Here is a 21,316-nt window from a genome sequence, read left to right on the forward strand (position 1 = left end):
TATAACAAGTTGGATATGAATCTTGAAAAATTGCGCCACGCATGGCGTATACTGTCTCAGATCTCAGTGCACTATTCTGAACTAAGACTGTGCTTATGTATACTAATACTTTTACTGAACAGCTAAAAAAGGAATTTCACTTTACCTCGGTACATGTGACAATAAAGTACCATTGAATCAGTGAACGTTCCTCAATGGAATTTGTCTTACTTGAAAGATTATCATTATTGCATATTCCCCGAGATCGTCCATAAAGTGCTCCTCTGCCCGGGTGTGGGGAGTTGAAGCTGTGAATTTCCATCCCAGGGTTTAGACCTGTAGTGGGGAGGCCGAACTAATTCAGAGTTTAGCTGTTTTTCAGTTTACATATGTTCTTCTGAGCTGATGGGCCGGGGATAGGGACGAGCCTGCCCTAGATAGAGTGCTGTGAGATGGAGTCAAAAATGCACCTTGCAGGCACGATTGGCTTGAGAGGTTATGTTGTTATCTTTCCAGTGTGTGTTGACTGCCGTGTACATTTGTGTCTCCCTGAAAAGCGAAAGAAAAGTACATTTATATTACTGCAGTGACCGACATTGACAGTTGTCTTTGCACTTCCTTTGGTCTCATTCCTGCCACATGACTCAATACATGTCTTTATATGTTTCTGTCCGCAATCAATTCTCGCACTTCTTCATGAGACGTTCTGAGACGTTCTTCGTGAGACGTCATGAGACATGAGAGGTTGGACAGGCTAGATGCAGGAAGATTGTTCCCGATGTTGGGGAAGTCCAGAACAAGGGGTCCCAGTTTAAGGATAAAGGGGAAAGTCTTTTAGGACCGAGATGGGAAAAACATTTTTCACACAGAGAGTGGTGAATGTCTGGAATTATCTGCCACAGAAGGTGGTTGAGGCCAGTTCATTGTCTATATTTAAGAGGGAGTTAGATGTGGCCCTTGTGACAAAAGGGATCAGGGGGTATGGAGAGAAGGCAGGTACAGGATACTGAGTTGGATGACCAGCCGTGATCATATTGAATGGCGGTGCAGGCTCGAAGGGCCGAATGGCCTACTCCTGCACCTATTTTCTATGTTTCTATGTTTCCTGGTCCCTTAACTCTTCCCACAATAGTTAATTATTAACTTTCCTAATCCTTGCGTTAACTTATAAAGGGTCAGATCAAACTGGGAGTTCAAAATGTGGACACTGCAAAGCACCGGGGAGCGAGCAAGATACCTTGATACTTTATCCCGGAGACAGTCGCACCTCTTAGACTAAATAGAGTAGAGCTGGCCAGTCACGGTGGACATAATAGCGTGAGTACCAGTGAGGCCAGTATATGGATAGAGAACGTAGCGATGGAAGAACCTCAACACGTATGAGGTTGTTGTAGCCTGAGGGATGAGTCCAGGAGGATGAGCAATCCGATTGCACGGAGCGCATTCAATTAGAGGGGTCTGAAAATGGCCGTGAATGTAATTGGGGCAGTGGCATCCCCAGCCCTCCCCTCTAGAGATACCACTCAACGCAGCTGTGAGACCCAAACATTATGCTGCCTACCCACAGGATATTTTCTTGTGTCTGGACTTGACAGGAGAGGAGGTTGATGAAAGGGGAAAGCGCTATTTCTCATGGTCCGTGTGACACGGATAAGACAGAAAAGCAGGTTCTGCTGAAGGAATGTGCATGAAGGAACTGCAGATACTGGTTTAAACCGAAGTTAGATATAAAGTGCTGGAGTAACATTTGGACAGCATCTCTGGAGGGAAATAATGGGTGACATTTCGGGTCGAGACCTTTCTTCAGATTGATGTTCGGGTAGAGGGAGAAACATAGATAAGGATGTGTTAGGTGTGAAAACAGGACAAACGGAATCAAGATCAAGGAAAAAGTAGAATGGATCAATGTTAGCTGGGAATAAGTAACAACAAAACAAACTGAGATGTCGGAGACAATAGGACTGGTCGGAGAACAGTGAAGGGGAGGGATGGAGAGGGAGGGAAAGCAAGGGTTATTTGAAGTTAGTCAATGTTCATAGCGAAATATGAGGCGCTGTTCCTCCAATTTACACTGGGCCTCACTCTGACAATGGAGGGAGGAGGTCCAGGCCAGAAAGGTCAGTGTGGGAATGGGAGGGGGAGATAAAGTGTTTAGCAACCGGGAGATTGGGTAGGTTTAGGCGGACTGAGCGGAGGTGTTCAGCGAAACGATCGCCGAGCCTGCGCTTGGTCTCGCCCACCTCGCCCAAGCGGCCCCGACAGTCATTTTCAGGTGAGGCAGAGGTTCACTTGCACCGCAGGGGATGCAACGCCTATCTCTATACGTCCCTCCTCGACTCCGTCCAAGGGACCTCGACAGTAGTTTCATGTGAGGCAGAGGTTCACTAGCACCTCCTCCAAACTCATCTACTGTATCCGCTGTTCCAGGTGTGGACTCCTGTATATCGGAGAGTCCCAAGACGTTTTTCTTTCAGAAGAAGCTGCTTAAGTTGCTGGATGCTTTCAGCATTTTCTATCCAGAATTGCGGAAAGCTTACTGATGATGTTGCAATTAAGGGGCTTTATAGAAAAGTTATCATTGTAAGATTTAAAAAATATATATATATATTGTTAGCGATTTTAGTTAAATTTGAAACCAGTAGTTTATATCTGTGAAAGAAAACTGCAAAGGCATGCGGTGCAATCATATTAAAGAGAGATACAGCATGAATACGAGTTCCGAAACTCCACGGGGCTGTGTGAGTGGTGCCGGGTGCTGGGCTCCGGGATACATCCTGCCCGGTGTGGTAAGTGTGGCCATTTTTGAGGAATGTCAGCACCTGCTTTGTGTTGACGAACCACCTGGGTCCTATGGTCTCACTCTCCACTTCCTCTTTGGTATGATGGGAGCTGCTGTCTACTCCCTTTCTCTGTCTACTCATGTAATTAGAGCATTGGTGTTGGGTTTCTTTGGCCTGGCAGACCAACAATCTTTACATCTTCCAAATCCATGGCAGGATGAACACTCCAGTTTTAATTAAATGTAATATTTTAAGGGAAGATGTTGCCGATATCTCTGTTATACTCAATAGGCCGTAGTTCGCTTCTGCCAGATGGACCACGAGGCGATATTGGGGCTTGAAGTTTATATCTAAAGGTCCAAACCTTGTTTCGTCAGACGGTTAATAGTTGCACCGGATAATTTAAGCAATGGTAATTTTAATTGTCCATGTGAGGTGACTCCCCAGAAGTGGAGGGTAGTTCGCGTTTTCCAGGGTCGCTCTGCTGTGCTTCATTGTCAGATGTGGGGATGCAGAGATGGCTGGTTTGGGTAGGATGATAGAGGACCTGTTTTGTCAAAGTTTAATTCGAGGTCCATCTCCTCACATTTTGGCGAAGGGCCCCCCTAGTGATAGTGTAAGATGTGCCTCTGATGTGTACGTCTGTCTCGCTGGGTCAATGAAGTTGGACACGGTGGGTCGGGCAGCATCTCATGAGAAAAGGAATAGGTGAAGTTGCGGGTCGAGACCCTTCTTCGCTGGGTTAATGCACCTGCTGCTGGAGTCATTTCCCCGTGATCTAGTTAATCCTAATTCCACGGATTAACGTTCACCCATCACGCCAATGCCGCGTTGACTGAATCCTAGAATACTCTTCCCTGTTTACAAATCCATGCCCTCCCTCCCTACCCTGCTCTCTCCAATTTCCAGAAGCGCCCGAATTATCTACTGGTCTAACCTCTTTATCATCCCGAATCTAACATCGTCAGCATTGGCAGGACTGCCTTCAATCCCATCTGTTATAAACTCTGGAATTCGTTCCCGAAACCTCTCTGCGCTTTAAATTTCGCCTCTTCCTCCAAACGTTGTCCGTCTGTTCCAGCGGCGTGGGGATTTGAATTAGATAGATCACGAAAAAAATCAACCCGAACCACGCCCTCGCCAACCCAACCCGTGTGTTTCTTTGTGGATTACTGTGAGAGTACTGCAGTAGATTGTTGAGTACTGCTTTGAAGTTCTATGTTACAAACCCCTCGCATGTTGCATGACCCCACAACCATCATTTCCCCCGAGCAAACATTTTAGGAAGTGGGGACTGAGCACTAATTTGGAATATGAGTGCGTGGGTATAAAATGGAGATTCAGCCTGCTAGATAAAACAGGGCAAGATTTCACCGGTGAGGTGGAAAACGCTCGTGTTTTTCTTGGTAAGGAAAACGAATTCCTATCGTCTTCTCTCATAGAAACCAAGGGGAAGAGAGGTCATTTGCAAGTTGAACACTTCATGAACAGAAATTATTGAGGTCGAGCAAATTAATTAACAGAGCACATAATCCCTTCGCCGAGCCTCCGTTGGAAGAGTAATAAGTGGAGTGGGGGCAGAAAATCTCCTCTATTGACGTGCCTGTTTCAAAATCGCTTGACATCTCAGCCAAATCCACATGCCTTGGCGGCTGCTAGGTGACGGCTCGATTAACAGCGCTCATCAAATTAAATAGAGAGGCTAAGAAATCGTTTTGTTTTAATATAGATAAATGTGAGATGGTACACGGTAGCATCGAAAACATTGAACCTGCACACAATCAGTTTCCATTAGCGAAAATGCAGAGGACTGTGGTTATTAACCGTTCACTACAATTATCCAAACAGGCTTCTTAACTTCGGGGTTAGTTAAGCGCTGCGATGCATCTCACAATGTTGGAGCCCTGCCTTCGACAACCTGGATGAAGGGCGTTCTTTGGTTGGGGTGATGGGGTGGGAAGGGTGTTTACAGCTGGCTTCCCGTACTGGTTACGAACATGTAGAAGCACAAATACTTGATGAACCTGCTGCCTGGTGCGACTCGCTGTTATCATATCTTCCGCTTGGTAAAAACACACCGTTAAAGGATTTGGCCAGGGATGCTGGTAAAGCCCCATCTTGTAATTTGAGGCTTGTACTCAAAATGGCAAAGTCTGAAACACGTACTCTAACAGACGCCAATCTCCTGGCCAGGATTACGCCTTTGGAATAATAGCGGGAGCTTTGCTCGATTGTTATTGCGAACTGTGGGCGATTTTCCTATTTAATTATTGTTTTTTATTTCTCCTACAGTCGGGAACTGCATCTCCCTCGGGAAATTAAACGAAATGGCGCAAAGAACGCAATGGCCCGAGGGAATTGGTTACGCCGATGGTCTTTTGCAGTCTAAACTAGGCTGTGCTACTTAGTATTCAAATGTCCCTTAAAAGGCAGTTTTGTTTCATTTGACGAGGATAGACAATGCAAAACCGTAACACAGCGCAGGAACGTTTATCAGACCCCCTCCCCCCTATTGCGGCAGCGAACGGTTTCGTTTAAATAATGCCCTGGGGTATATTGTTACAAAGATTATCCCGTGCCGCTAAGTTTATGGTAGTTGGACAGATAGCGTTCAGAGATTGTGAAGGAAGGAACTGCAGATGCTGGTTTACACCGAAGATAGACACAAAAGGCTGGAGTAACTCTGCGGGACAGGCAGCATCTCTGGAGATATTGAATGGGTGACGTTTGGGTGTCGAGATCCTTGACCCGAAACGTCACCCATTCCTTCTCTTCAGAGATTGGGAGATTGTGGCTACGGGGATCTGACTTTGAGTGGGAGTTGAGGCCGCGGAGCAAATCAGCCATGATCACATTGAAAAGCAGGGCAGGTTTGAAGGAGTAAGCAAGTGGCCGATCCCTAGTCTTATTTTCTTGCGCTCTGCAGTTTGGAAGGTCGGTTGGAGCGGTAAGCTGGGATAAGTAGTGCCATGGGGAAATTGCGCTGCTGCTGTGATGGGTTATTTTAACGTTGCCTGCCTGCTTTCGGTTCCAGCTGTCGAGTATAAATAATGGGCGGCTAATGCGATTCTCCCCCGTTGCCCAAAGTTGCCACCACCCCACAGTCGAGTGTGCATTGGAATTTCTTCTGGTTGCAACATTGCTTTCCCCTCACTGGCAAAAGCAGATGAGTTGGTTAAGTCATTGTCAAGTCCTTGTGCGCTGCGGGGGTTTCTGACGATGCATTTAGCCAGAACACGTGAGGCGAGGCTTGTGGACAAGCAAGGGATCAGACTGGAAGGGGGCCAACGTAGAATGGCTTGTTTCCTGGCTACCACCAGCATCTCCGGTAACCAGGGCGACGGGACGTCCTCTCACCAGCAATCCCGCGCAAGCCTCCCCCCCCCTCGGAGAGCCACGTGACCGCTCACATTGTGCATTTATTACTTTCACATTCAAAGATAAAAGACCAAATGGAGGGGGGGGGGGGGGGGGGGGGGGCCGTGGCATGGGAGCGGTTTGCTGGCGAGAGTTCTCACCACCAACTCACATAAATGATCCCAACGCCTCTCCAACGCTTCGCAGCGCAAGGTTGAGAGCAGCGCTGTCAGTGTGATATGAGGCAGCCACAGGACTTTGGCAAATCTATGTAGAAAAACACATCTGACTAGATTACGATGCCGCTGCAGCAATTGACCTCAGTCGGGACTCAGACCATTGCCCCAACACTGTCCCAGAATGATACAGCGCCGTCTCCGCCACATTCTTCCACCCCCCACATTGAAATCATAACATGCCGGGAAACCCCTGCAATTCAGGCAGCATCTGCGGGAAGAGAAGCCGTTAACGTTTCGCGTCGACAGCACTTTTTAATTCCCATTGGTCACCATCCCTACTTTCACCGCTCCAGTAACCCCTGTCCCACTTAGGAAACCTGAACGGAAACCTCTGGAGACTTTGCGCCCCACCCAAGGTTTCCGTGCGGTTCCCGGAGGTTGCAGGTGGTTGCAGGTAGTGGAAGCAGGTAGGGAGACTGACAAAAGCCTCCGGGAACCGCACGGAAACCTTGGGTGGGGCGCAAAGTCTCCAGAGGTTTCCGTTCAGGTTTCCTAAAAACACACACACTCTCCAAATGTAACACTGCACGCTGAATTGTGTCTCTGCATCCTCCAAATAATATTGCCTGCATTACTATTTCCTACGTTAATATTATCTGCACTAATACTGTTTGCTTTAATACGGCCCCGGTGAGTGGCATCACTGCCCTGCCCCGTGCATACTCAGGTATCAATATCCATCACTAATCTTATTGTCTCCTGAGAGTTGCCTACTGCAGGCGCTAGATTTTTAACGGGACGAGACGTGTCCGCGTTTCTAAACCATTGTTAGCAATGGGAGGGAGTGGATCAGCGCTCTGAAAATGGAGGCCGCCCTTCTTCTCTTCGACGCGAGAGAAGCGACCATCGCCTATTTAGGAAGAGTGGGGTCTCAAACCAGTCTGATGGGCTACGGAAAGTATCGGCGCCCACTGAATTCGCCATTGAGAACTTTAACAGAACGTAGGGGACAATAAACAGCCAAAAACAAAGTGATTCCACTCGCTGTTTAAGAAGGAACTGCAGATGCTGGAAAATCGAAGGTACACAAAAATGCTGGAGAAACTCAGCGGGTGCAGCAGCATCTATGGAGCGAAGGAAATAGGCAACGTTTCGGGACTCTCTGCCGGGCTCCAAATCTCATGCATAAAGCCAACTGCGCCTAAATAACTAAATTTAGTTTCATTAAATTATGAACACGGAGGGAGGGGGGCAAAGAGCTAATGAATAGTTATTGCACCATTAACGTCTGTGATCATCTACATTTTATAATCAATAAAACAATCTGAAAAGAGTATTGGCTAAAGCAAGTGAGTAAAGCGCCGTGTTACTTCTGGCTGTGTGACATGGAGCAAAAGCACCGTTCTGCCCCCATCAAATTTCTCTAATGAATCAACATTTCTAATGAATTCTACAAGGCTCAGTGTACACTGACCACATAACAATGACCGGCGGGGTACTACAGAGGAAGTCCGGGCGTGAGACCGAGATAGGGGGAGAGTGCCCCCCGCACTTTCACAACGCTCGCAGAAATGCCCATCGCAAACGCCATCGATCAATGTTCAAACGTTCCTCAACAATCGCTTGTGAAGTCACTTTCGGAGCGCGCTTCCAGTTCTCGATCGGTCCACTCAACGCTGTCAAACAGCTTTAGATATACAATGAACATCCCCTGTTTTCGTTTACAATACAAATCCATTAAATAAAAAAAAGGATTGCTTTGAATAAGCAGAATAGAAAGCTGGTGGGTTCTACGATTTCCTCGCTCCCCCCCGTGTCCAATTCGGGTCTGTTCGGATTAACGGGGGGGGGGGGGGGGGGGGTACCCCCTTCACACGTAATTCCTCTTGTCGTAGTCCCCGTTGGCCGAAGCTCTCCTCGGGGCCGTGTACTTGACGGCGAAGGACGACTGGTCTTGCTTCGGGGGACAGGAGCAGCAGAGCAGGGCTCCCCCGATGAAGAGGAGCGCGCTGGCGGTCCAGCCAACGTACAGAGCCGCCCCCATCTCTCGCTTCTTGGAGACGGGGACCATGGGGTTGTAGAAGTCGCGGACGATGGTGTTGGCCGTCCAGCACACGGGGATGAGGGCGAGCAGACCGGATAGGATGAAGATGACACCTCCGCTGATGACGATCCGGGCTTTGGTTGTCACACCCTCCGTGCAGTTGGTGCACTGGGCTCCCAGGATGGTGACCAGAAGCCCGATGAGTCCCATGATGGAGGCGATGACTGTCAGCGCCCGGGCCGCCTGTTCGTCGTGTCTCAGCGATAGCAGGGAATTGTAGACTTTGCATTGCATCTGCCCCGTGCTCTGGACCACGCAATTCATCCACAGTCCTTCCCAGAGCGTCTGGGCCACCACGATGTTACTCTCGATGAAAGCCGTTACTTTCCACATCGGCAGCCCGCAAGTCAGCATGACTCCCAGCCAACCTAGGACACACAGCCCCAGTCCCACGATTTCCAGACCAGCCGACGGCATCCCTCAACAGTTCAGTTTCTGTCTTCGGGCGAGTTTGATCAGCGAAAGCGTCGTTCGGCAGCTCCGGTGCTCCGCTTGCTAACGTTGTGCATAGCGTCTGCTCTCTCAGCCCGTTCCGTTCAAATTGAAAAAAAGAAGGCAGCAGACAATAAAAGCCAGCGACGGGCAGGCTGTCCAATGGCAATTTACCCCGGCCGAAGCTGATTGCACGCAACTGATCTAAGGGCGAGCCAATGAGAACAGAAACATGCGGTTCTCACATCAAAGAGTGTGGGTGGAGGGTATTGCACAAGCCTGTTGCCTCCGACTCAGCCTGACAAAGCATCGACTTATGTGCAGTCTAACGGTGGCAGACAGTTGGGAATATCCCCCCCCCCCCATCTGCCGCGCCTTGGCCAATATATGTGCTTATAATTAAATAACTGCTAACTTACTTGCACAATAAGAACTCAAAACATGGGGGAAAGCGTACTCCACTGCTTTAATGCTCACTCTGGCTCATGGGGTGATCGTCAACAGGAGTGCAGCTGGAACCAAATTTAAACTATTTTCTCATGTATGTCCCAATTTTATAGATATGTCCGATTTGCTGTAATATGCGGCGGCTGGTATACAGTAAACTTCAGGATGGGTGCAGCAGGCGGCAACGGACAGGTTACATCTGTACAAACTAAAGCACCGGCGGTGGAAACAATCCCGTGGCTGCTTATACAATCGCTCACAAATGGAGTCAGAGTGTTATTCGGAGCGGGGTAGCCGACAGTTTGCTCATCGAATCTTATCCTTCTTTCATCACTATCGCTGCTGATTGCCTATCACCTGAAGGAAGACCAAACGCTGGGAGAACCGGCCATGAGGCGAGTCAGGGGGTCGGAACTCTGACCCCCTCCCCCCTCCCCCTTCCCCTGCCATCCCCGCCTCACAGACTCTTACAAAACAACTTGTTCAAGCGATTCAATGGTGTTTCTTTGTCACTCGGACCGGGACAATGAAAGCCTTAAAGCTGGGGCAGCGAAGAACGACGGACTGGGAATCTGAAAATTCAATGTAAAACAAAATGTACCGCCGCGAGGGCGTGGTTTTAGTGCTTTGAAAAATGGTTATGTTTCAGGATTGAACGATCAGAAACAGCGGTGTATGAAAGGACAATTAGTGGCGAGAATGTAGACGCAAACAGGCGCAAGATGAACAAGGAGACTCGCGTTTAAACAGCAAAACCTCCTAGAATCTTGAGCAAAAACACAAAGTGCTGGAGGAACTCTGTGGGTCAAGCAGCATCTGTGAAGGGAATGGACAGGGGATGTTTAAGACCCTTTGAGGGTACCGGCCCGAAACGTCGCCCATCCATGCCCTCCACAGATGCAGTTCCACCAACCCATTTTATTTTGCTCCCAGATTGTTCTCCAGTTTTGACATAGGAAGGTCCCACAAAGCGATAATAAACAACCTGTTGCACTGATGCAGACCGTGGGATGTGTTTGTTCGCTAGAACACTGGCAACAACTCTTCTGCGACCCCCCCCCCCCCCCTCTCAGTTTGAGCCTGGTGGTCTTTAATGTCCCGATTTAACATTTCACCCAAAAAGACGGCGTAGAAATCCCCCAGTGAGACGGTGGAAAATAATCCCAGACCGTTTGAATGAATGTCCCGTTATTGAAAGGGAGAAGCAATTGTAAGATCTCACACTTGTTGAGAAGCGAGAACGTGCACGAAGCCACAGGATGGAGAGGGAGGGGAGAGTGTAGCCTTTCCGACGGGAGTGAATGACAATCATATACACACACTGGGGTGGGGTGGAAGTGGTGAGGCAGAGGTGCAGTCGCGAATATTGTAAGAGAAATAGGTTAAAATAGAAATTGTATCCATTTTAAAACGTCTACACGTGGATTATCAATCCCACACCTGAGGTGTGTCGTTACTTCTGTGCGCTGTCTTCAGCACTTCAACGGGGTCGCTTAAATTCTTGTGTGTGGTATTTTAACCCAGAGAGAGAAAGAGAGAGAAAGAGGGAGAAAGAGAAAGAGATAGAGCGAAAGAGAGAGAGAAAAAGAGAAAGAAAGAAAAAGAGTGAGAAAGAAAGAGAGAGAGAGAAAAAGAAGGAGAGAGAGGTAGATAGGTGGAGCGAGAGAGAGAGAAAGAGGGGGAGAGGGGGGGGGGGGGGGGAGAGAGAGAGAGAGAGCTTACAATCCCCTTTCCTGGGGAACGAAGCCCAGAACAGAAACTGGAAACGCATCTGAACTTCCGGAGCAATTGAATGGAACTGAAGGAAATCGGCCGGCAGGGAAAACAGAACCAGACAGGAAACATATAGCGAGAATGAAGGGAATATCCTCTCTTCGGCTGCGGGCCTTTTATTCTGGTTCTGTGGTCACCTGCACCGAGGCCAGGCAGAACGGAGAATGCATCCAGACTCCTGTTTATCTATCCTGCAAGAGATCCAGTGGTTTAAATGCCATTGAAGGTGCGAGGAGGCCAAATATCAACCTGTGCCACAATGTGAAACTGAATACTAACATACCAACTTGGAACAAACGGCCTCTCGGCCATTGCAGCCTGTTGCACCATTGTTGATCTGATTGTATCCTCGCCTCCGCGATTTCGCACCCCCCCCCTTGCTTGTCATGTCTCTACCCAAAACATCAGTGACTACCACTCCTTGAGATAGGGAATTCCAAAGACTCATCGCCTTCTGAGAGAAAACAAAACATTCCAGAACAAGGGGTCACAGTTTAAGGATAAGGGGGAAATCTTTTAGGACCGAGATGAGAAAAAAAATTTTCACACAGAGAGTGGTGAATCTCTGGAATTCTCTGCCACAGAAGGTAGTTGAGGCCAGTTCATTGGCTATATTTAAGAGGGAGTTAGATGTGGCCCTTGTGGCTAAAGGTATCAGGGGGTATGGAGAAAAGGCAGGTACAGGATACTGAGTTGGATGATCAATCATGATCATATTGAATGGCGGTGTAGGCTCGAAGGGCCGAATGGCCTACTCCTGCACCTATTTTCTATGTTTCTATTTCATCTCACTCTTCCGTAGACAAGTCTTTTCTTATTTTTATTTTTTAAAACCCTCGTTCTACCTTCTCCCACGCGAGGAAACATTCTCTCCACATGTAACTTCTCAAGACACTGAAATATGTTAAAGGTAGACACAAAGTGGAGGAACTCAGCGGGCCAGGCAGCATATGTGGAGAAAAAGGATGGGTGAGTACTGAAGGATGTTCTCCTGTTCCGTCTATGCAACGCCTAACCTGCTGAATGGCGCTTGTTCCACCAGTTACTGAATTTTAAATTCTCATCTTGGTGTCCAAACTTCCCCACTGCTTTACCTAGCCCCCCAGGATTCCAGGATTTTGTTCCTTGAGCTCTGGTCTCCTGAACTAATCCTGTCCCCGTCGTAAGCAATTGAATTCCTTTAGGAAAACAGTGTCTGCTTTAAAAGGACGACCTTTTTTTTTCTCCGACAAAACATTTATTTCTCTGGCAAAACATGTCTTCATCTGCCCTATTGGCATCCCGTTAATTAGCGCCTGCTTGCATTCTTGTGAAGACCTTGAAAAGCTCAATCGGTTATGTTCATGTAACACGGTCGGTCGCTCGCTGTGTAGGTTCGCCCTCTTCACATGGTGGAACATTCCATAATATTAGGACATGGCATTACATTTAACATTATTGATCAATTTTATTGATGCTGTAATCATGAGGCAACGCAATGAAGGATCAATACCTCAGACGTGGTGGTCCTGGCCAGCTCAGACCTGGAATGTCTAACGTAGAAATGCTGTCCCCTACTACCTGCGGCAAGATTTCACCTAAGCTATCTTTACCCTCTGTACAGTCTATTACCCTCCCACACTCATGTCAAGCTTGCTCTGAATGAACTGGACTCTGCTGCCAATAGCCTTGAGCAAAAACATTCCAAAGCCCTGGTCATTCTAGCCTGGAACTTCAGTCAAGCCAATCTCAAGAGCATGCTACCAAAAATGCTATCAGCATGTCTCTTGTCTCATCAGGGGCCAGAACACCCTCGACCACCGCTACACATCCATAAAAAAACACCTACCGCTCCATTCCACGGCCACATTTTGGGAAATCTACTCATCTAGCTGTGCTTCTACTTCCTGCCTACAAACAAAAACTGAAGTAGGAAGATCCCGTACAGAAAGTTGAAGGTACACAAATGCTGGAGAAACACAGCGGGTGCAGCAGCATCTATGGAGCGAAGGAAATAGGCAACGCCTATTTCCTTCGCTCCATAGGTGCTGCTGCACCTGCTGAGTTTCTCCAGCATTTTTGTGTACCTTCGATTTTCCAGCATCTGCAGTTCCTTCTTAAATACCGTACAGAAAGTTGTTCAGTGCTGATCTGCAGAAACGGATGGCATCCAACTACAGCCCCTGTCCCACTTAGGAAACCTGAACGGAAACCTCTGGAGACTTTGCGCCCCACCCAAGGTTTCCGTGCGGTTCCCGAAGGTTTTTGTCAGTCTCCCTACCTGCTTCCACTACCTGCAACCTCCGGCAACCACCTGCAACCTCCGGGAACCGCACGGAAACCTTGGGTGGGGCGCAACGTCTCCAGAGTTTTCCGTTCAGGTTTCCTAAGTGGGACAGGGTGTGCGTCAGTGGACTGGTCAGTGTAAACTAAACAATAATTAAGGATGCATCAAATTACCCCAGAAATTGCAAGATATGTTCAGAAGGTCAGCCAGCAACTGCGGAAGAGAAGCAGAGTTAACACTTCAGATTCAAGATTTATTTGTTAGAACAGCGAAAACAAGTTAGTTTCGAGTTGCAGCGAGGGCGACGGAGAGACCCATAGAACAAAGGGAAATTCTCAGTTAAGGTCAGAGTTGCTATAGTGATCCTGATATTTATAGTTATGTGGTTGACAGATTAATGAGCAGTTGGAGGGGAGAGAAAACAAACAGGAATGTGTAAAAAACAGTTTTGAAAGTGTTGCAGCGATCTGAGACCAACATGAGAATGGTGGCCAGTGCTTATACCGAGGGAAAGAGCAATATCAAATTGGAAATTGCAGATTGCATCTTGCATAGAATTGGCTGGTGGAGAGAGAGAGAGAGAGAGAGAGGTGTTGATGAGAATGTGTGAGGATAAGTAGGATTGGTGTAAATTGGCACATGGTGGCTGATGTGGACATGTTGGAGCGATGGGCTTGGGCCCATGATGTGTGACTATGATTCATTCAGTATTGCCCTAATTGTAGAATAATCCCAGATGGAAGATGAGGTGCTATCCCTCAAACTTACATTGGGGCTCCTTGGAACTGTCTAGGATTCAGATAAATCGGAGTGGGAGTGGGATGGAGAATTAAAGTGACCGTAAGTCAGTTTCTCCATAGCCACTGCATGCTGAGCTAGGCATTTCCAACTCACTCATTTATTTACAGGTCTTAGCAACATCTGAGCCAGAGACCATGTAACGGTTATAAAACCACCAACACACAAGGAAAGTCAGCATGCACAGCACAACAAGGTTGGAGTAAGTTAGAAAACACACAACAGAGACTTGCAAGGTCACCACTTTCTGAAGGAGTTTGGTCTGACAATTCCATTGTCAAAGATAAAAACAAAATGGTGGAGTAACTCAGCCGGTCAGGCAGCATCCCTGGAGAAAATGGACAGGTGACATTTCGGCTCGGGATCCCTTCTTCAGACTGGTTGTAGTAGGGAGGGGTGGGGGGGAAATAACTGGAAGTGAAAAAAAAGGACCTGTGAACCTCAGTCTCACCCGGAGGGATTGCAGGGGTCCCTGGATGGAGTCGAGGGAGGAAGTATAAGGATGTGGTACATCCCCTACAGTTGCAGAGAAAAGTACTTAGGGAGGGGGTGGTTTGGTGGGAAGGGAGTGGTGAACCAGTGAGTTGCGGATAGAGCACTCTGGGGGGAGAGAGGGTGATAGCAGAAATCCGGGATACAGAAGAGATGCGGCTGAGGGATTCATCTACAACAGCCAGGGGGAAACCATGTTCCCTATATTTAATTGTCAAATCTACTGGTTAAAAAAAATACCTGGTTGGGGTTTCAGCTGCAGACTATTTGAGGTGGAATAGATTTGGGGAGGTGAGAGAAATGGAAAGAGACATTGGGTAAAGGCATTGTCACATCGCCTAAATAGGATCTTGATTCCAATAACGGACTAAGCTCTGAACAGACTATTGCAGAAGGAGAAAATAAGTTAATGGCTTGGGAACGGCTGACAACGATATTTACTTTGGTCATTTCATATTCAGTTGGATAATACTGGTGCAGGATAAGTATGGAGCAATGAGGCATTCAAGCAGCAGTTAAATGTCTGCTCAGCCACAGAAGGTAGTTGAGGCCAGTTCATTGGCTATATTTAAGAGGGAGTTAGATGTGGCCCTTGTGGCTAAAGGGATCAGGGGGTATGGAGAGAAGGCAGGTACGGGATACTGTGTTGGATGATCAGCCATGATCATATTGAATGGCGGTGCAGGCTCGAAGGGCCGAATGGCCTACTCCTGCACCTATTTTCTATGTTTCTATGTTTCTATGAGTATACACAAACATGTCAAGTCCGCAAGAAAAAAAATAGAAGAGAAATAAAGGATACTCATTTTAAGTTGAATAGTTTTTTTGTTAAAACAGAAGAATATATGAATATATTCCTAATTTATATGCAAGCATTTGGAACAGACTTCTATACCAAACAGCTGGTCTCATTCCAGATTGAGATGTGCATAGTTATTTAGTTAACAATAAGCATGGATACAGGTGGCTGAACAACAATTTGGAGAGAGAGAACTTGAGAGGAAACTGGAAAACATTTGAACCATATGAAACAAGACATTGAAGGATATGATCCTAATGTTGGCAAATATGCTTAGTGTAGATGGGCAAAACATTCACAATGGACATCCTGGGCCCAAGGGCCCATTTCCATGCTGTATCACTCAATGACTCAAATATTCTAAGTATACTTTCCATCAATACTATTACTATTACTATACCATTCGTCATGTAAAAGAGCAAATATTTTTAAATTGGTACAATCAGCCTCCATGACGCATAAGGGGTATCAAACAGATTATTATGCTCAGTGTTTAAGAAGGAACTGCAGATGCTGGAAAATCGAAGTTACACAAAAATGCTGGAGAAACTCAGCAGGTGCAGCAGCGTCTATGGAGCGAAGGAAATAGGCAACCTTTCGGGCCGAAACCCTTCTTCAGATTATTATGCTCAATTGCTGAAAACCCCAATCACAGTTCACTTCAGTTTACCTAAGGAACTGTTGCTGGTGTCATTTCACTAGTTGTCATTTTCCGGTGATACGCTTTTGCAATAAAACTCGTTTCACTAACCGATCTTCAGAAGTGATTAACATTCCCTACAATAAAAGTCCACTTCAGTACCACTGGCCTTGTCATTCATCAGCTGCTGAATTTTATTTAGACTTTCTTTGCAGTGACATATCTCATTTTAGATACAAGCTAACAAATACCACTGTATTTTGTTGATAATTCTAATATCCTTCGAATTATGACATGCTCTGACGAATGTGCGGCGCTCCTGCTGAGATAAATGAATGTCTTGTGCAAGTTTAGCATCACTTCTTTACTTGACTACAGTAATTAGTCACAGATTCCCGTTAAGATATAATCTATCTTAAATGTGCTCCCATCATTACTGATGCATGTCTCTGCGCTCCCAGATCTCTGCTTTGTCATTTCTTCCATTGTCTTTTACCCTTAAAATGTGGTACTTCACATTCCACCACATTCCCTTTAACTCCACACTGAGTTCCTCAAAAGGTTCAATTAAATTAGTCAAGCTTGATTAGTTCTTTACAAATCTATGCTGACTCTCGCTAATTAGCCCATGCCTTCCTAAGTGTTCATTAATTTTATTCTGTAAAACGCACTCTGGAAATTTACCCACAAGAGGTGACATTCATTTGCTTACGTTTTTCTGGCTTCTCGCATTAGATTGAAAATGAGTTGATACCCTATCTTAACGTAGCATTTCATCAAGGATAGGACAGGTTTAGAGGGCTATGGACCTAATGCAGGCAAATGCAACCCAATATGCCAAGGTACGTGGCATGGACAAGGTTGGCCAAGGGGCTTGTTTCTGCCCTGTACAGTTCTGACTCTAAAACTCTTGCCAACCAAAAGTGACTTTAGTTGTAATTGTAATTAATTTATTAATGAAGTATGTAAACATACAAGGAATTTGATTTGCCAACAGTCATATGAAAAAGCAACAAGATACATAACCACTTACAAATTAAACATAGACTTAAACAGCCACCACAACGGCGTGTGAGAATCCCCAGGGCACACAGCATAAGCGGAGACCCAGAGCCATCAGTTCAATGTCCGGGTCACACACCTGTGCCTTCACCGTGATGTGACCAGAGTTGTACTGACTGCTGTCACTCTCTCTGCAGTCCCTGTCCACCCAAACAGTCAGAACCCTGTCCACACTCGCACTGTCCTCAAGGAGCCATGTCCCTGCAAAACACCGATATCACTGCACTTCCTCCGAGTCCTCACCAGTGCAGGCAGCACGTCCATCTTGTTTTTTCGTTGACCTCACATTCCCCACTGTGATGGAAGGCAAATAACTTATACCTTCTTTCCTCCTTTTCTCCTACGGTTTGGGCAATCGAAACTTCCGCAGTCGGGGCGATCGAAGTTCCTGCATCAGGGTGATTGAAGCTCCTGTGGTTGGAGCTCCGGCAGTCGATCCCTAACAAAGGGACGGCCAGCTCCACGATGATAAAACCGCAGTGCAGATGGGGATACGATGAAAAAGTTGCATTTCCATTGAGGAAAGAGATAAAAAAGGTCCCCCCCCCCCTCTCACACATAATACAGAAACTAAAGATACACTAAAAACATACATGTAAACACAGGCCAAAACAGCAAAAGAAGAAAAAGACAAGACAGGCTGTTGGCGAGGCTGCCATATCCTTAAATCTAGCTGTTCCAAATTCTTACTCTGCTGTCTGCTCTGGATGACATCCAAGCCAAGATCCTCATCAACAGACCAAATGCCAGCACGAATAGCAGGGAATGTGAGGATGCAACTTTGCATCAACCACTTTCTCAATCTTGTTCACACCTGTACCTCACCTCACTTCCCACTGCAGTGACTACACTGGATGAATAGCAAGTTGTTAAATCTCTCCCGTCTCTATTGCAAAAATCGACCACTCCAACCCTCAGCCATTGCCTCGCAGGACAGAGGCAACTCTTGGGCATATTCAAAGCTCTAACCCACTGTTCATTCATTCAGTGAGGCATTTAGGAGAATGATTTGTACACTAAATATTTGGAAGACAATTTCCTTCACGAACCTAGCCCCATGGCACAACACTGTTGCTTGGCACTCATGATTCTTCACAAGATCTTGGCTCACATGTCATAACCTGGGCATCACCTGTCTGTACATGCAGGCATAGAAGATGGAATTCACCACCACCCCAGTATTGCCTTCAGGTAGGTCTGAGAAAGAATGTTTATGCCTTGAATCTGGCGTTAAAATCATGCACTGCTGAGTTCAAGTGATCCCAGCTCGTCTTGTATTTATCAGAGACATGGGCATCTATCAGCTGGCATCTCAAAGCACCAGAGTACTCCCACCAATTATGTCTCCACAAACTCCTTCAAATCGATTGGCAGAATAGGTGAACTTATATCAGGCACATCTCTCGGGCTAATTTGCAAGGTCTCCTTGAAACTTCCTCACTTTGGAATCCCCAACTCTGTAGCTTGGTGAAGAAGCATCTGGTAGGGCTCCAGACACTCCATGAAGAGCACAAACAGCAGAACGAGAGTGTACCAATCAATTAATCCTGTGCTACCCATTATCCTAATGTAATAAAAAGGAACTGCAGATGCTGGTCTATACCAAAGATAGACACAAACTGCTGGAGTAACTTAACGGGTCTGGCAGCATCCCTAGAGAAAATGGATAGGTGACATTTCAGGTCGGGACCCTTCTTCAGACTGCTTTACTACAATCAGTGTGAAGAAGAGTCCTGGCCCGAAACATCACCTATCCATTTTCTCCAGAGATACTGCCTGACCTGCTGAGTGTCCAGTATTTTGTGTTTACTCATTATCCTGACAAACTCCATGTGTCCACTTGCAGCAGTGTCTGTGGATCCCACATAGGACTCCTAAGGCATGCACTACCCAGGGAACTGTCCTGGAAGTAGTCACCCTCAAAAGTCTGAAAGGCAACCTAACATGTTTGAGGTTCAGGTTTTCTGTTGCTGTCTGTTTGAAGTAGTTACAAAGGCTGGCTTGTACGTTTTTCATGATTGGCTACAAATCAGCTGAACTTTTAAAAGTTTTTTTTTGTTTTGGTGACAGCAGTACAGCCACTACACCAAGCAATACTTGCATTGCATTTTAAAAAGCATCCAAGCTGGCTTCCTTGTTTGATGTTGTTGCCAGCATGCAGAATAGACAGTGTGAGAAGGAAAGTAGGCTCCTTTCATTGTGTTAATATGTATGTGACTCATAAAGCCCAGATTCATGAAGTGAAAATTTACCTGCTGAATTTTGGAAGATATATTAAATGCAGGAAATGGTTCCAGGTCTCCTCCACTTGAAATGCATGGAAGTTTTATCCAAATGCATTTATTGGAGGCGTGCAAGGGAGATATGTTGAGGGATTGAATGAACCTACCAGGAAATGTGCTTTGAATGTGGGTGCATGCCAGGCTTGAGTCATAGTCATAAAGCACAGATAGAAGCCCGTCAGCCAACAATGCCCATGCTATCCATGATGTACCCAGAGGCATTAATTTCGCTGGAGTGTTTGAGGCTAAGTGGAGACCTAACAGAAGTATGTACATTTACGAGAGTCATATATAGGGTAGGCAGTCAGAATCTTTTCCCAGAGTGGAAATATCAAAAACTAGAGGGCATAGCTTATGTGCGTGGCAAGTTTTTTTATGCTAAGGTGCTGGGCGACCGGCACACGCTGCCAGAGGTGGTGACGGAGGTGGATATAATGGTAGCCTTTCAGAGGCTTTTAGATAGGCACTTGGATCTGTGGGGAATCAAGGGATAAGCATCTCATGCAGGCAGAGAAGATTAGATTAATTTGGCATCATGCTGAGCATGGACATTGTGGGCTGAGGGGACTGTTCCTGTGCTATTTTCTATCTACCCATCTAAGTTAATTATATTTTCCAGCACTTGGTCCTATGCTTCAATGCCTTGGTGATTCATGATCCCTATTAAACATTGTGAGAGTCTAAGGCAGAGCATTTCAGATTCTATCCACCTTTTGGGCAAAATATTTAGTCCTCAGGTCACCTGTAAATCACTTACCCTGACTCTAGATCCACTCCCTCTGAATTTAGACGCCACTACTATGACGAAAAACGCTCTCCTATTTATCCCATCCAGGCCCCTCATTACAGATTCCACAGTTCAGACAGCTGTATCTTAAAATGGCTGACTAGCATTGTTATCTTGTAAATGTTAAGGGAAAAGAAAGGTGATTTTAAAGATCTTTTGATTTAAGAACCAAACCATTCAGGTTAATGTAAACATACATAAGATTTGTTCTCGTAAATACATGATATTGGGGATTTTGAATAAAGCAATGCTTATTTAAGTATATTTGTTTATTTAAAGTTTATAGGACTGTGGTTTGCAAATCAGCAAATTTCATCTGAACCTTCAAAAAGACAGAGAGAGCTACAAAAGAAAAATTTGAAAATAAAATAACTGCCAGAAATTATCAATACTTTTATTGTTTTACTGTTCTGTAACAAATGTGCTTGGGGAGGTCAGGGGAGCTAACCTGAGATGGAGCAGGGGAAGCTCATTCCTTGAACTGCCATAAGTTTCCTACATCTGTGCAGTTTGCTAAACTACCCGAGGTAGGATTGTCACATCAAGGACAGTAATTTCTCTTCCCCAAAGGATAAGTGTGGAATAAAATGGGTGTTACAACAGTCCCATTTAGTTTTGGATTATTCTGTTTAAATTCGATTCAGACTCCACAACTGCCAATTTGATGATTGCATCTCTGGATTTCTACTTCAATAGCATAACCATGATGATTACATCTCTGGAATTCTATTTCAATAACATAACCATTATGCCATCTTGGTGAACGGCTGCTAGCCAGCAGCCGTCCGTTTTAAATTCGTTTTTTTTATAGTTTTTAGTGAGTCCTGTTTTTTGTTTGTAGGGGATATGGTCTTTTTAATGTGGGGGGTAGGTGTAAACTTTATTTCTAGGTCCCTACCTGGTCGGAGTGGCAGCCTTTTCTCCGGGCTGCCCGTCGACCCGTCCTCGTGGCCTACCTGCGGGCTTGGAGCGCCGTTTCCTGGCGGGGACCGCCCAGCACCTCGGCCTCGGCGGCGGCACAGCGTTGAAGCGCTGGAGCGGAGCGGAGTGGAGCGGGCGACGCCTTGCCTGGGTCGCCGCGCTGGACCGCCGAGAGCAACATCTCCGGGCTGCGGGTCTGCGGAGCGGAGAGGCGGCGT

At 46.4% G+C, this 21,316-nt stretch overlaps 1 protein-coding gene and 2 long non-coding RNA genes across 4 annotated transcripts; 1 reads left to right on the plus strand and 2 right to left on the minus strand.

The window, feature by feature from the left end:
• Positions 1 to 1,751: 1,751 nt before the first annotated feature.
• LOC116987496 lies at positions 1,752 to 7,338 on the minus strand. Of its 2 annotated transcripts, XR_004415723.1 has the most exons (3): positions 6,858 to 7,338; positions 5,520 to 6,654; positions 1,752 to 1,776 (listed from the first exon to the last, which is right to left on the minus strand). It is a non-coding gene; the product is annotated as an uncharacterized LOC116987496 (long non-coding RNA). The 2 variants fall into 2 exon arrangements; XR_004415722.1 differs by lacking the exon at positions 1,752 to 1,776 and having other exon boundaries at positions 4,454 to 6,654.
• Positions 1,818 to 18,151, plus strand: LOC116987497. The gene is made up of 3 exons (XR_004415724.1): positions 1,818 to 2,004; positions 3,462 to 3,467; positions 18,140 to 18,151. It is a non-coding gene; the product is annotated as an uncharacterized LOC116987497 (long non-coding RNA).
• On the minus strand, positions 7,453 to 9,077 carry cldn5 (claudin 5). Its single transcript, XM_033043563.1, has one exon. The coding sequence runs from the start codon at positions 8,814 to 8,816 to the stop codon at positions 8,166 to 8,168; it is 651 nt and encodes a 216-aa protein (XP_032899454.1). The 5' UTR covers positions 8,817 to 9,077; the 3' UTR covers positions 7,453 to 8,165.
• Positions 18,152 to 21,316: the final 3,165 nt, after the last annotated feature.

This window comes from Amblyraja radiata, chromosome 25, assembly GCF_010909765.2.
Source record: "Amblyraja radiata isolate CabotCenter1 chromosome 25, sAmbRad1.1.pri, whole genome shotgun sequence".
In the NCBI taxonomy this organism is placed as follows: Eukaryota; Metazoa; Chordata; class Chondrichthyes; order Rajiformes; family Rajidae; genus Amblyraja; species Amblyraja radiata.